The sequence below is a fragment of the Sapajus apella genome, unplaced genomic scaffold, assembly GCF_009761245.1.
Source record: "Sapajus apella isolate SASKATOON/1434 unplaced genomic scaffold, GSC_monkey_1.0 scaffold126, whole genome shotgun sequence".
Taxonomy (NCBI): domain Eukaryota; kingdom Metazoa; phylum Chordata; class Mammalia; order Primates; family Cebidae; genus Sapajus; species Sapajus apella.
The window spans coordinates 1,182,148-1,196,878 of NW_022437066.1; the positions used below are offsets into that span (position 1 = coordinate 1,182,148).

At 63.8% G+C, this 14,731-nt stretch overlaps 3 protein-coding genes across 4 annotated transcripts in view; 1 reads left to right on the plus strand and 2 right to left on the minus strand.

Moving 5' to 3' along the window:
• Window positions 1-1,799: 1,799 nt before the first annotated feature.
• Window positions 1,800-3,876, minus strand: LCN12 (lipocalin 12). Its single transcript, XM_032261839.1, is given in 8 exon segments — window positions 1,800-2,034; window positions 2,036-2,080; window positions 2,082-2,113; window positions 2,115-2,239; window positions 2,428-2,544; window positions 2,613-2,692; window positions 3,075-3,211; window positions 3,603-3,876. Coding segments are annotated over 8 exon segments (744 nt in total). The 5' UTR covers window positions 3,717-3,876; the 3' UTR covers window positions 1,800-1,940.
• A 7,679-nt stretch (window positions 3,877-11,555) lies between these two features.
• On the minus strand, window positions 11,556-13,399 carry C8G (complement C8 gamma chain). 2 transcript variants are annotated; one of them, XM_032261848.1, is made up of 7 exons: window positions 12,920-13,375; window positions 12,701-12,837; window positions 12,483-12,553; window positions 12,292-12,399; window positions 11,932-12,033; window positions 11,809-11,847; window positions 11,556-11,732 (listed from the first exon to the last, which is right to left on the minus strand). In XM_032261848.1, exons 1-7 carry the CDS (start codon window positions 13,055-13,057, stop codon window positions 11,719-11,721), a joined length of 609 nt encoding a protein of 202 aa, XP_032117739.1. In that variant the 5' UTR covers window positions 13,058-13,375; the 3' UTR covers window positions 11,556-11,718. The 2 variants fall into 2 exon arrangements, with proteins under 2 accessions (XP_032117739.1, XP_032117740.1); XM_032261849.1 differs by lacking the exon at window positions 12,292-12,399 and having other exon boundaries at window positions 12,920-13,399.
• A 224-nt stretch (window positions 13,400-13,623) lies between these two features.
• The window catches only part of FBXW5 (F-box and WD repeat domain containing 5), a 4,317-nt gene continuing 3,209 nt past the window's right edge, over window positions 13,624-14,731 (plus strand). The window contains exons 1-2 of the mRNA XM_032261797.1: window positions 13,624-13,795; window positions 14,160-14,375. Coding sequence (XP_032117688.1) covers window positions 14,183-14,375 — 193 coding nt within the window. The 5' untranslated portion in view covers window positions 13,624-13,795; window positions 14,160-14,182. The remainder of the gene's footprint in view (window positions 13,796-14,159; window positions 14,376-14,731) is intronic.

Consider the following 14,731-nt stretch of genomic DNA (forward strand, 5'->3'; position numbering starts at 1 on the left):
GTGTTGCGGCCTCAGGCCCTTTGTGTCTCTGTGCCCAGCAGGCTCCAGTCTGCAGCTGCTTGTCCCCACATCTCCTCTTCCAGTCCTGGGGCATCCGCATCAGGGCCTCCTCCTGCTCTGGGGCCCTGGGAGCTCCTGGTGAGCTTGCCTGACAGCACGGCCACTGCTTGGGACACCTCAGGGGCCGAGTGTTCCCGGGGCAAGCTCCAGCCTGGCTGCACCTGACACGGTGGCCCCAAGTGGAGGAGCAGAGGACGTGGCCCACAGGAGCTGCCCTGCCAACAACCCACAACCATGTGCAAAGACTCACGCATGAACACACGTGTGCACACTCTCATTGACACACACATACACACTGGCTGGAGGGAGCCGGCAGGGGGCCGTGGGGTGCCAGAGAAGGAGCTCTGAGCTGGGGGGAGCCGTGGGGGACCAGGGAATGAGCTCTCTTGGCCCTGCAGGGTCAGTGGTCTCCTTGTCCCTGTCCCCCTGCCCAGCCGAGGTCACAGTGGTCACACTCTGGGGCTCCGGGCTTGGTGCATTTATTCAGGTTTGAGAGCAGAGGAGGGCAGAGCTGGAAGCTGTGAGGCAGGGCTGGGCGCGGCAGGAGCTGCTTCATGCTTCAACAGCCACTGGCCTGGGATGACAAGCCTGGTGGGGGACATGGAGCAGAGACGGAGGACAAGGCGGCAGCGGGGGACAGAGCCCAGGATGAAGCCGGGGTACAAAGGAGGGGACAGGTGGCTTCAGGCAAGGAGCAAAGGAAGGGGACCAGCAGTGGGCTTAAGGGAAGGGGCTGGGGTGGGGGAGGCGGGAAGGGGCAGAGGATGTGGTCCACAGGGGCTGTCCTGCCAACAGCCCTGGGTCCTCAGGAAGCCCCTCACCTGGCCCTACCTGTCCCCATGGGCCCCCAGACTCACTGCAGACCCAGGAGGCCTGGCACAGTGAGCATGCAGGTGTGTGCAGGAGCGTGCAGGTGTGTGAGGTGCATACAGGAGCACAAAGGTGCATGCTGATGTGTGCAGGTGTGAGCAGGTGCATACAGAAGCATACAGGTGTGTGCAGGTGTGAGCAGGTGCATACAGGAGCATGCAGGTATGTGCAGGAGCGTGCAGGGTGTGTGAGGTGCATACAGGAGCACACAGGTGCATGCAGGTGTGTGCAGGTGTGGGCAGGAGCGTGCAGGTGAGGTGCATACAGGAGTGCACAGGTGCATGCTGGTATGTGCAGGAGCGTGCAGATGTGTGCAGATGCATACAAGAGCATACAGGTGTGTGTAGGAGCATGCAGGTGCCTGCCAGCGTGTGCAGGTGTGAGCAGGTGCGTATAGGAGTGTACAGGTACATGTCAGTGTGTGCAGGAGCATGAAGGTGCATGCAGGAGTGTGCAGGTGAGTGCAGGTGTGGACAGGAGCGTGCAGGTGTGTGCAGGTGCGGGCAGGTGTGTGCAGATGCGTGCAGGTGTGTGCAGGAGCCTGAAGGTGTGTGCAGGTGTGGGCAGGAGCGTGCAGGTATGTGCAGGTGTGGGCAGGTGTGTGCAAGAGCCTGCAGGTATGGGCAGGAGTGTGCAGGTGTGTGTAGGTGCCTTGCATGAGTATACAGCATGTGAGCAAGTATGAGTGCATGTGTGTCTAAGTGGGTGTTTGCATGTGCAGGCATGTGCCGGTCTGTACACATTTACACATGCGTGTGTGTGCACATGGCTATGCACATGTAAAGGACAAGAGGCAGGAATCAGAAGGGCATGATGGGCAACGCTCCTGGAAGAGGAGGTGCTGGGGGCTGTCCTTGCCCTTATGCAAGAAGAGTCAAGCCTTGGCAGCCAAGGCTCTCTGAGTGGCCAGGCTGGGGCGGCCACCCGGGGCAGGTTGCTGAGGCCCAGGACACCACCTGGGATGACACCCAAGCTCTTTGTAAGCAGGGCTGGGTGAGGGAAGAAGGTCACTAGGATAGGGGACCCAGGCTGGGAGGAGGTGGCTTAGAACCTGGGTTGAGGGCAGGGACCCAGGAGCCTTGAGACCCCTGAGTGCAGGCTGAGGGAGCTCCATGGGCAGACCCCAGGTCCAGCCCCTCTAGGGTCAACCACTCATTCTGGCAGGCCCGGTGCCCACTGCCCAGCCTGCTGCAGGCGAGCCCTTTACCAGTCACATCTGGGAAGACGATGTTGTCGTCCGAGAGGCCATGAGCTCTGCCCAGGCAGATGAACTGGTCCAGTGTCCCGGGAGGCAGGAACCAGCTCCTGCCTGCAGCCCAGGGAGCCCAGCGTGGGTCTGCGCACTTGGCAGTGGGTGGGTGGCCAGGGTGAGTACGGGGAGATTAAGCTATCTGTACCCCTAAGTCGCTCCAGGCTGGGTGGGGAGGCAGGGTTGGGACCCCCAGAAAGGAGGGGCCTCCAGGGCCAATACAGGCCCGGGGTGGGGCAGGGGCTCACCCAGCAGGCTGATCCTGAGGACGGCCAGGCTGCCCGTGTGTCTGCGAGACAGCATCAGCCCGAACTGGGTGTAGTCGCTATTCACCACCCAGGTCTCCTCTCTGTCCGCCCCGGGCTCTGAGGGGACACAGACGTCATGTCCCTGTGGGCCGGCACCCTGTCCCTCCCTGCTGTGACCCGCTGACCTCTGCCATGGTCCACAGTGAACTGCCCGGGCTGTGCGGCCGGAATCAGCACATAAGACCATGTGTCACAGCGCTGGCCTCTGTGGGAGGGGACGGGTGGAGGCAGAAGGTTCCGGAAGCTGGCAGCTCCGTGCCAAGGTGGGCCCCCCCAGAAGATTTCGGCCGCTCATTCAGAGGGACCCACGGCGGGAGTGGCCAAGCGTCATGAGCGGAGGTGGTGTCTGCGTCGCCCAGGCTGGCCTGAAACTCCTTCTGCCTCTGCCTCCCGAAGTGCTTGGACACAGGTGTGAGCCAGCGCCCAGCCGCCTGCACTTTTCTGTATGCTCCCGAGCTGGGTTTGGTCATTGGCAGCAGAGTCACGAGACAGGGCCCCTGGCACACCTGAGCCTCAGGCTGCTGGACCCGGCCTGGGATCCTCCTCGCCTGCCTGGATCAGGGCGGGGGGCAGGAATGGCCACTCACCGCGTCATGGCGTTCCAGACCTGAAAGCGGCCGTCCTTGCTGAGCTCGAAAGTGGCGGTGAAAGGGCTCAGCAGCGCCCTGTGCTCCGGCCTGAAGCTGCTGCCCGCCAGGCCCAAGACGAACCACTCCCCCTGGAACTGCAGGGGGGCAACGGGTGCGGCCGGGAGCCCCCTCCCGCCCTCCCTGGCAGCTTCTGGGCCAGGGTCCCTCACAGAGCAGCGCTCCAGCGCCAGGGACACTGGTAGGAACAGGAGCCGACCCGGGTCTGGCAGGGACACGGTGACCCTGGCCAGCGGCTGTGCGGCCTTCCTGGGCCTCAGTTTCCCCTCACGCACAGAGGGAGCAATGGGAGGGGGGAGTGGTAGGGAAAGGGATGGGTGCCAGGCGAGTCTGCACTGGGTCATCCTCTGCTGGAGGTCGGGGGCCCACCCGGGAGCAGGGCTGGTCCTGACTTTCCGGGCAGCACCCCGAGGCCTGCTCAGCCACCTCTCCCTGCACCTGGTTTCCTTGGAAGCTGTGGCCTCGTACCTGGCTTCCTTGGAAGCTCTGCATCGGGGAAGGGAGTGGCAGGGGCGTTGGGGTCTGGCCCTGAAGGACTTTCAGCAAGGAGAGCCAAAGCCACAGGCCGCACGGTGGCCTCATCTTGGCAGCTGCCGGGCCCACAGGGACAGAGAGAAGAAGTGGCTATGGGCAGGGTGACCACAGACCCACCTCTTTATGTGTGTACCTGGCAGGTGCCACTCCCAAGGGGACGCGCCCCCTGCCTCCCTCCTGAGGCCTGGCAGGAGAGGTGGTGCCCAGGGCAGGCCTGGGGTGGGCTGGGTGGGGCGGGCTCTCCTCAGGTCCCACCCACCGGCCTGGGGTCTCGGGTTCCAGTCAGGTGGGTAGGAGGCCGCCTCAGGGCCACCTTCCACCTCGTCTTGTCATTCCTGAGGCCCTGCATCCTGTTGGCCCCCTTCCAAGTGCCCATGCTGGGGGTTCAGACGCCCAGACAGCCCGCCCCAGCCTCCCTCCCTGTCCTGGAATGTTGTGTCCCAGGCAGAGAGCGTGACCTACCACAGCCCTAAGGCACAAGACCCAGCTGCAGCCTAGGCCAGGCATTCCTCCTGCAGGGCCTAGGCCTGCCAGACCCCACCCGGCTCCCCACATGCCTGACCCGCAGCGTGGGCCTGGCCCTGAGCAAGAACAGGACCAGGGAGGGGCCTGCGGCCAGGAGGGCAGGGGTGGAGGTGGCCGGAGCAGGGGCAGGTTGGGACCTGCAGAGCACCCCATCACCCAGGTGAGGATAGCTGGGGCATGGCAAAGGTGGCCTCTGCCCAGAGGGAGGGGCAGGGTTGGGAAACCCCATTAATGAGAGTGTGGCCCCCATGCAGGTCCTGCCTGAAAGAGGGGGCTGGCAGGCGGGGGCAGAGGCTCACGCCTATAATCCCAGCACTTCGGGAGGCCAAGGAGGGAGGATCACTTGAGCCCAGGAGTTTGAGATCACCTTGGGCCATGTAGTGAGACTCCATTTCTATAAAAAATAATAAAATTAGCTGAGTGTGATGGTGCACGCCTGCGGTCCCAGCTACTCGGGAGGCTGAGGGGAGAGGAAATGCTTTATCCCAGGGGCTTGAGGCCGCAGTCAGCTGTGATCGTGCCACTGCACCCCAGCCCGGCAGCAGAGTGAGATTTCATCTCTAAAAATATAAAAATAAAATTTAAAAAGAGGGCTGGCAGGGAGGGCATTGGCAGACTTGGGGCTTCCAGCTGTCCTGACACCTCTTGGACTACGGGTCCAGGGAGCGGAGTCCCCTTCCTGACCCCCACAGGCAGCTGAGGCTGTGGGCGCTGGGCCCCGTGTTACAGAGTCACCAAGGCCCAGCCAGGTGCCTCCCACTCACAGTGTACCTGTCTTGTGAGCCCCGCCAGGGCCGCCTCCTCCCCTCAGGTCCGCATCCTGGCCACCTCCTCCCACCCCAGATCCCCAGACTCCCTGTCCTGGCCGCCTCTCCCCCGGGGTCCCTGTCCTGGCCACCCGCTGGGAATACCATGGACCCCTTGGCAGTGACTAAGCAACCCCAAGCTTCTGGAAGAATTGGCAAAACCTGAGCTATCTGAAATAACAGAAGAAATTGTTGATTTTTTACCTGTAAATCCTCTTAGAATTTGGTTTCGCTGAAATGCGTTATTTGCTTTGTGATGCTTGTTACTTACTGTCTCGATTATACTTGAGAAAATGAAGAAAGGTGTGAAACGCTGAGCTGCAACTTGTAACTTTGGCCCTGAGAAAAACAGGAACTCTGTGAAAGGGATTAACCACACAGCTTGGCCGCGGAGAGAGAAGACAGCGTGTCATCGGCCTCTCATTGCAGAGAGCCTGCACACGGACATGCAGTGGAGAGGCTCATTACCTGGGCTCCTTCCCAGGAGAGGCATATTGATTAGGGCCCTGGAAAGGGGATGCGGCCCTTATGGAGAGCCTATAAATGGACCTTGGGGGGCGTCTTCTCTGTGGTGGAGACAAGGGTGTAAAAGTCTTTCTTGTCCCCCGGCTCCTCCAGGCCTGCGTGGAGGCCCCTCCTCTGCAGTTTTGTGGTCAGGCTGGCTGTCCTGTGTCAGATCCTGTCCCCCACAGCTGTGAGCCCAATGTGTTCTTGCTGATAAATCATAAGTTTATGTTTAACCTCACTTCTTGCTAAGGTGCATGGTTTCTGTGCTGACACACAGAAAGTTATCTTTGCATTGTTCTGCTTTTATAAGACCACGTTGTAATTTTTGTGCACCAGTTTTTGCCAATGTATTCTTTTTGTATGATTATCGCTGGAACTCTGTGCAGCCTTGCTCACCCTCCCCTATTGAAATAACGTAACAAAAACTGAGAGCGGCTTTATGTGGTGTCTCCCCTGGGCCCAGCTTGGAAGAAAATTGTTTCTTTGTCTTTATTTTCCTTTTCACCCACCACTCAATCACTTTGAGAGATCTCGAATCCGCGTTGATATACTGGGAACAAGTCTCACCGACAGCCACCTCCTCCCACCCCAGGCTCCCCGTCCTGGCCGCCGCCTCCTGCCACCCAGCCCTGCTCACAAGGGACTTGGGCTCATCCCAGGAGTCCCTGGGCCTCGGCAGCCTGCCCCAGGTGGCAGCCCCAGCCTGGCCACTCAGAGAGCCTGGCCCCGGGGACTTGAGGGCTCCAGGGCTGGGCTCCGTCCCCGGCCTCGCTGCCCGTGGAAGGGCCGCTTGCTGTCTCACCAGCACAACTGCAGGTTTGGGGAGGCTGGCCCAGGAAAAGTTGGAAAGAGCTCCCCAGGGGAGCCTTCGACTCCAGCACGCCCCTCGCCCAAGCCAGCCAGGGAGCCCCAGTCAGCAGCCCCAGGGTCCTGCTCTAGGCTCAGCAGGCACCTCTCCCGGAGTCCGGCTTATCGCAGGGCACGGGGGAGACGTGGGATCACAGCACACACCGTGTAGACGGCGGTCCCTGCCACGGCCCCCCCCACCACGCGGGGCCCCCCCCCCCCCCCGGGCCCCCCCCCCCCCGCAGGGCCCCCCCCGCCACGCGGGGCCCCCCCCACCACGCGGGGCCCCCCCCACCACGCAGGGCCCCGAGGAAGACCGGGCCTTCCCCGGCCAGCTCCAGCCCCACAGAGACCCCCGAGCAGCAGAGGTCGGGCGGGCCGAGTCCTCCACACGGAGGAGGGTCCCCGGGCTGCAGGCAGTGCCCCGGGCCCCACGCGCCCTCCCCAGACCCACTGCTGCCGCCCGGGGGTCTGCGTGTGCCTGCGGGCAGCCATCGGCCCCACGCCAACCTCCGTGCCCCACGTCCCCTTCGGGGCCTCCTGGGCGGGACGTGGTCTGGGGCGCCGCCCTCCCGTCTAAGGCGAGGGGGGAGGGCGGCCACGTGACCCCCGCGCGCGCGGGCCGCAGGTGCATTTCCCGGGCTGGCCGGGGCGCTGGGGCCCGCGGGGCGCGGGCTTTGGGCACCTGCTGGGCGCCCGGGGCAGTCCCGGCTCTGCCCTCGGCCCCCCGCGCCGCGTGGGGAGGGAGGACGGCGCGGCGCCCCGAGCTCGGGGCCTGGGGAGGAGCCGCCGCGCCTCCGCAGCGCGTCCCTGAGAGGCGGGAGGGAAAGCGGGCTCCCGGGACCCCCAGCCCGCCCTGGGGCCCGTCCCTGCGGCCCCTGCCACCGGCCCCTCCCGCCTGGTCCTCTTCCCGCTGCTCCCCGCCCCCCCCCTTCACCTCCGCCTCCCACCCCCCACACTGCGTCTCCCTCGGTTCCCAGAACTCCCGACCTGCCCTCTGCGCACCCTCCTGTCTCTTCCCACTCCCGGGACAAACAGCTTTTCCCAGACGGGGTCCTGGGCACTGGGAGGCCCCCTGGGGTGGGGTGCGGGCGGGAGTGGCTGGGGCGAGGCAGGGAGGGGAGGAGGGTGCCCGTCCCCACGTGCGGAGTCCTGCCCACCTGTCCCTCTGAGCAGCTGCGTGCGCGGGGAGACCCGGGCCAGAGGGGGGGGGCGCACAGCCCTGGACTGTGGGGCCTGCCTGTGTGACCAGGGGCGCCGCGGGCAGCACAGCCGGCTCCCGTCCAGGCCGGACGGTGGGGCCCCCGCAACAGTCCTGGGCTCCTGACCCCAAAGGTCTTTTTCTTCTTCTTTTTTGAAAGATCCTTTTGCCGGGCGCGGTGGCTCAAGCCTGTAATCCCAGCACTTTGGGAGGCCGAGGCGGGTGGATCACGAGGTCAAGAGATCGAGACCATCCTGGTCAACATGGTGAAACCCCGTCTCTACTAAAAATACAAAAAATTAGCTGGGCATGGTGGCACGTGCCTGTAATCCCAGCTGCTCAGGAGGCTGAGGCAGGAGAATTGCCTGAACCCGGGAGGCGGAGGGTGCGGTGAGCCGAGATCGCGCCATTGCACTCCAGCCTGGGTAACAAGAGCGAAACTCCGTCTCAAAAAAAAAAAAAAAAAGAAAGATCCTTTTAATTGAGACGGAGTCTCACCCTGTTGCCCAGCCGGGAGGGCAGTGGCTCCTTCTCGGCTCACTGCAACCTCTGCCTCCAGGTTCAAGCAATTCTTAGCTGGGAATTACAGGCACCCACCACCACGCTCAACTAATTTTTTTGTATTTTTAGTAGAGACGGATGTAGGGTCCAGCCCTGCGGGGTCCCGTGAGCCCCTCTCTGCTGGTGTGGAGATGAGAAACTGCAGAAATAAAAGACACAAGACACCAAGAAAGAGAAAAGAGAGTTTGGGCCCGGGGTCCACTGCCAACCAAAGCGCGGAGTCCGGCCGTGGCCCCGAGTGCCCGGGCGCTCTGACTTTTACTGAGCACAAAGCAGGGGGCAGGGCAGGTGGGGTGAGGTAACGGCGGTCAGTGACAGGGTCAGGTAAGTCACGTGTCTTGGAGATGGGGGGCCCAAGACTCTGAAGAAGCCGAGGCGAGGAGAAAACCTGAGGCGTCAGCACTTTTTCACACTTGTCAAGAAATAGCAAGGTCACTAAGGTTTATGTTACTGTTACTAATTCTTATCTTCTAAGGAAAAGAGGAACCAGGTGCAGAAGCAGAAGTTGAAAGTAGCCATGGAGCGTGACCGCCGAAGCACAGCGTCACACAGAGACAGGTCCCTGGATGTCTGCGGGCCTCCCTGACAGCCGCCAGGCCTGCCACAGGAGCTTCTAAGAGCGGAGTTTTCTCCTCACTCCCCCGAGGACGGAGACGTCTCAGCCACCTTGGACGTCTCCTTCCCTAGCTGGCTGAACAGCGGGCGCTTTCCCGGTGCCGACACTGGCACAGCCGAGGGGCCCTCCAGCAGCCCTTAGGCGGGCGGGACAGAGGACTTAGAGCATCTTGTCTTAGGGTCACCTCTTTCCCGATGCCACCTCAGTCCCATGCTTCTTGACCTGAGGCTTGTTAATAAGATTAAAGATCATATGAATATATATGTATATATTTGTGCTACATATGAATAGCTATGTGATTATTTTATGATTATGTGTGTATATTTGTGATTACATATGAATACGTATGTGATTATTTTCGGATTATATATAGGAATAACTCTGTAACTGCATCTCTAATTCATTTCTGTTTCTATGTTTATATGAGAACATGCTCAGGCCTCGGACACTTGCCTCAGCTCTTTCAGGGTTCCCCCCCCACAGATGGGGCTTCACCAAGTTGGCCAGGCTGATTTCAAACTCCTGACCCCAGGTAATCTGCCCACCTTGTCCTCCCAAAGTGCTAGAATTACAGGTGTGAGCCACCACACTCGGCCATTTCTGTGTGTAAATGTATATACATATACGTGTGTGTGTGTGTGTGTGTGTGTGTGTGTGTGTATATATATATACTGTTTCTTTTTTTGAGTCAGAGTCTTGCTCTGTCGCCCAGGTTGGAGTGCAGTGGCGTGATCCCAGCTCACTGCAACCTCTGCCTCCTGGGTTCAAGCGATTCTCCTGCCTCAGCCTTCGGAGTAGCTGGGATATTACAGGCGCCCACCACCATGTCCGGCTAATTTTTGTATTTTCAGTAGAGACGGGGTTTCACCATGTTGGCCCGGCTGGTCTGGAACTCCCGGCCTCAAGTGATCCACCTGCCCTGGCCTCCAAAGTGCTGGGATCACAGACGTGAGCCACCGCCCGGCCAAATGAAGCAAACTATTTTAAAGAACAGTGATTCACACCGAGCTGCCGTGATTTTATGCAGTGCCTGAAATTTAACTAAAGCTCATTAAACGCTTCTGTGAAAATGCAATGCCTGTAGTCCTTGCGCTCCGCAGCCTGTGGTCCCAGTGCAGCCAGCCAAGTGGCCACGGGCTTCACCCAGCGCGGGAACCCACCCAGCCCGGCAGTCGGAGACCTGGAGTCAGGCTGGGCCACTCCCACCAACCGCAGCACCCACGTCATGAGTGGGTCTCTGGCGCCACCCCGCGACGTTCAGCCCTCTTTGAAGCTGTGATCGTGGCCAGCTACCCGACTCCTGCCCCCAGATGAGACCCTCACTTTCTGTTTGGGGGATGGGGGCCAGGCATGGAGGGGGCTCTCCCAGGGCTCAGGCACAGGAATTCCCAACATTGCCAGATCCGAACGCTGAGCCCTTCTGCTGCACGCTGGTCTGTATGCCATGGGTCTCCGGGACACGGAGCTTGAGTGGGCAGGGGCGATGAAAGGGTGTGACCTCCTGACCCTTCTCCCTCCCAGGTCCCGGCAGTCAGGGCCCTGCCCCCCTTCCACCTGCCCTTCTAGGGGTCCAGCAGCTGAGGAAACTTGGGTGGGCACAGCAGGGTGACACCCGCCCATGGGATGGGGAGCCCTTGGGCAGCTGCTGGCTCCTCCCAGCCCCCAACCAGGCCACACACCCCTGTCCTGTCTGGAGCAGGCCAGTAGGCAATGTGGTCAGGGCTGGGGGCCAGGACCTCCAGGGACCAGGCAGCGGCCCTTCTTGCCCTGTGGTCTGCAGCCACCTGGGTGTCCTGGGTCCTTCCGAAGCCCAAAGAAAGAGGGGGTGGGGGAAAATGAGGTGAGGAAAGGGGTGGGAGAGGAGGTTGGGGGGCTGGGGCAGAGGTGAGGGGAGTGGGAATGGTGGTGAGGACGCGGTGGGAGCAGAGGTGAGGAAGGGGTGGGAGGGGTGGTGAGGGAGGGGTGGGAGCGGAGGTGGGGGGTGGGAGCGGAGGTGGGGGGTGGGAGCGGAGGTGGGGGTGGGAGCGGAGGTGGGGGGTGGGAGTGGAGGTGGGGGGTGGGAGTGGAGTGGGGGTGTGGGACCAAGTCCGAGGCACCTTCTCCCCCCATCTCTGTCCGCTGTGGCCAATTGGTGGCCTGGACTTGAGTTCCTAGCGGGAGGGACCAGCCCACCCAGTGGCCCCAGGACTCTGCACACTGTGGGCTTCCAGAAATGCTTATCAAACAAATGCCAGGGGCTGCAGGCCCAGGGCCAGGCGAGGCCTGAGGGGAGCTGCTGAGCAGCCAGGTCCAGACCCAGCGTGGCCCAGCCATGCCCGGTTCCTGACCCTCCGGCCGCAGCCCAGGGGCTGCCCCGAGAATAGAGCTGGCCCACCCCTAGTTCTGCTCTGCTTCTTGGTTTTAGGAGGGGCGTGGGACTGGATGGAGCGTGCAGAGAGTGCAGCGGCTGTGAGTGGGCACCAGCAACTGCTGCCACTGACACAGGCCAGCTGGTGCCAGCGCGGCTTGGAAGAGGCCACAATGGGCAGTGACGGCTGGCCCCCACGGAGACGGAGGAGCAGCCTGGGGGTGCAGGACAAAGGACTGGGCAAGGGCAGCCTTGGAGCAAGGCTGGTTGCCCCCAGGTCCCAGCAGGGCACAAGGTGGGTGTGTGCCAGGGAGGATTTCCCCTCCCAAATCCCCAGAGCTGCTGAAATCAGCCCAGTGCCCAGTGTGTGCACTCCTGCCAAAAGGGAGCCCGGGCTTTCAATCAGGTGGGGGGCAGGGGCAGAGAGGGCCTTGGTGGTACTGGTGCAGTTCCAGAGTGGACAGAAAAGAGTCAGGGAGAAGGCTGAGACATTTAATAAGAAGGTGCCTCACCCCCCACTGTGCAGAAGATCCCCCCCAGCCCCAGGTGGCAGGGTCCTGATCTGAGGCTGGGGCTCTGGACGAGCAGCGGGGTTGTCTCTCAGGGCACTGACTTCTCAGCACTGAAGCTGCGCGCCGGCCTCACCTCCTCACTTCTGCAGCAGAGATGAGACTCAGCCCCTGGCCATGGCCCCCCTCCGCGCCTCCACGCTTGCCCCACTGCGCACTCACCGTCCAGGACGTGGAACTGGTCTGCAGCCTCGCAGAAGCCTGGGGGCCCAAGGCAGGGGTCAGGCTGGACATCAGCCCAGAAAGAGGGGGTGGCTGAGGCAGGGAGCTACTGGGGACACTCACCATAGTTGGGGAAAAAGAAGATCTGGTCCTCAGTCAGGTGGGCCTCCCGGACCCGCTGCTCAAACCCACTCAGAACGGAGTCGCTCACAGGGAGGGAGCGGGCTGCAGGGCAGAGAGGGCTCCTGGGGTCCCGGCACCAGGCCACTTGGAGGGCTCTGGGACGCGGTCTGTGTGTCCCCTGCCCCCACACTGGGCCTGTCTGTCACTGCTCCTCCCTGGGCCCCTGCTCAGCAGGGGGGTCAGGATGGGAGGGAGGGAGGGAGGGCACGTCACCCTGGGCTCACCCAGCCCCCCAGGACGGCCCAGTGAGTGTGCAGAGCTCCAGTGCCTGTCCGGTCACAGAGGCCGGGCCCTCCATACCGTACAGCTTCACCGACAGCTGCCCTGCCCGCTCCAGGTAGAGAACAGCGAAACTCTGGTAGTCGGTCTCAGCAACAACCACGTGCACGGCCCCTCGGGCGCCTCGGGCTGGGCAGAGCCAAGGCAGCCACATCAGAGAGCCACAGAGGCTGCGTCACCGCCACCCACAGGCCCTGCGGCCCTTGCCTCACCTTGAAGCAGGAAGCGGCCAGGGACCTTCGTGTTTCCGTAGAGCTGGCGCACCTGCCAGCAGATCCCATCCCTGGGGGAAGGCACCACAGGCTGGGGGACCCCAATGGGGAACTCCAGTCCTGGCAGAGCCCAGGTGGGGTCAGGGGCCAGGGCAGGGTTGATGTCCGGGGCAGACAGGAGAGTGGGGGCTCGGGTGCAGGGCCACTCTGGGACTTACAGCTTTCGGAAGGTGCTGACAGCCATGGCTGCACCCTGGGGAGCCACATGCAGTGTGGTGGCCTCAGCCCGGTGGTTCTGCTCCCGCAGGAATCGGCAGGCGGAGCCCACAGCCACAAGGAGCCAGGTGCCTGCAAACTGGGGGCGGCCCACAGGAGGACTCGAGGGCACTGTGCGAGTGCCCCCTCCCCTGCCTCCCTCCACCCCCAACAGCTTCTACCTGCTGAGCATCAAAATTGGCCTTGGGCTGGATGGTGCTGATGGGGGATGGGCGCTGGGGAGGCCTCCGGGGCCTCTGGCCCAGTGAGCCGGCTGCCAGGAGCAGAGTCAAGAGGATTGCAGTCCCAGGGGGCAGCATGGTGGCGGTGGCGGGGTGGCAAGACTGTGGGAGGCCAAGGGCAGCACCACCAAGTCCCAGGCCAGAGTCTACTGTGCAGTCACGGAGCCCAGCCCAGAAAGTCCATGTCTGTCCCTTGCCTCTCCAACCCCTGCCCTGGGCCAGCCCCACCCCCCACCCCCAGCCTTCTCGAGAGCCCAGCTTCGATCTGCACTTCCCGGCAGGGCCCTGGCATCATGTCCTGTGTACAAAGTCCAAGGTGACCTCTGGCTGTTTATCCACTTTCCCCTGCACCCCTGACTTCCACTGACAGTCAGTCCTTAGCCGTTTGCACATCATCTTCCTTAAACCATCACCCAGTGGTCTTAGCTCCACGGCCAACGTCACGGGGTCCATGAAGCCACTTGCTCAGGGCCTGGCGATGGGAAACGCCGGAAGCGGGTCCCGAACCACGGGCCGTGGCGCCTCGCCCGCAGTCCCACCCACGACCGCCGCCCCAAGGGGCGCTGTTCCCAAAGAGGCCGAGTGCGCGCAGGCGCACAAAGAAGCGCCGGCCGGGCCGCCGGGGCCCGAGACGCAGGCGCACGAGGGGCGGACGCGGGCAGCCCGCGCGCGCGGCCTTCCGCCGCCATCGATGCCTCGGGGCTCGTGTCGTCGGGCCTGGCAGGCTCCCTGCGCGGCGGCGGCGGCGGCGGCGGAGGCGGAAGCGGGTCGGGGCGGCGCGGGGCGGGGGCGGCGCAGCGGGCGGAGGCGGCCGCGGTGAGTGCGCCTGCGGCCCTCGGGGTCCGGCCTCGGCGGCCCCGCCCGCGCCGGGCGAGTGCAGGAGTCCGGGGCCGCCCGTGCGCGCGTCCCCGCCGGGCAGGGCTTCCCCAGGGCCGCGGGGCGGGGGCCACGGCCCGGCCGCCCGAGCCTGTGCCCGGCGGAGCGCGTCCCGGGGCGGCGCCCGGTGCCCCGGTGCCTCGCGCGCGTCTGTCCCGAGGGGCGCCCGCCGCCGGCCGCGGGGGCCGGGGATGGCGCGGGGCCCGGGCGCTCCCCGCACACACGCAGCCCCGCGGAGTCCCCGGCGCCCGCGCCCGGCCTCCCTGCCCGGGCCTGGGCTGAGCGCGGCCGTTGGTGGTTTCAGGGCCGCCCGGGCAGAATGTCACGATGGACGAGGGCGGCGCGCCCCTGCTCCCCGACAGCCTCGTCTACCAGATCTTCCTGAGCCTGGGCCCGGCCGACGTGCTGGCCGCGGGGCTGGTGTGCCGCCAGTGGCTCGCCGTGTCGCGGGACGAGTTCCTGTGGAGGGAGCAGTTCTACCGCTTCTACCAGGTGGCCCGCGACGTGCCCCGACACCCAGGTCCGTGGCGTTCGGCAGCCCAGGCCCCGGGCCCCTGCGCTTGGGGGTCAGCCTGGCGGGGGCCTGGCCCGCGCCCCGAGTGTCCATCCCCACAGCCTCACCGTGACCCAGGCCTGTCCGCACACAGCACAGGCCCCCTCAGCCTGGAGGCCCAAGGCTTCACGGGTCACTTGCAGGGCTGGGGATACGGGGGTCTCTGTGAGCGACGGGGTTGTACCCCCCAGCCGAGGCCTATGCCAGGACTGGTGGGTTCCCGGGGCACCGCTGGCGTCTGCCCCCAGGACCCCTGCTCCCTAGGACCCTTGCCCACTAGGATCCCTGCCCCCTGGAACCCCTGCCCCCTGGGACCCCTGCCC

Excerpts from the sequence above, each read along its gene's own strand:
- C8G (XM_032261848.1), bottom strand. The coding sequence starts at position 13,057 with ATGCTGCCCCCTGGGACTGCAATCCTCTTGACTCTGCTCCTGGCAGCC. Across the intron at positions 12,034-12,291 it reads GCTGTCGGTGAAGCTGTACG|CCCGCTCCCTCCCTGTGAGC; the intron begins GTATGGAGGGCC and ends TCTGCCCTGCAG. Across the intron at positions 11,848-11,931 it reads CTTCTTTTTCCCCAACTATG|GCTTCTGCGAGGCTGCAGAC; the intron begins GTGAGTGTCCCC and ends TTGGGCCCCCAG.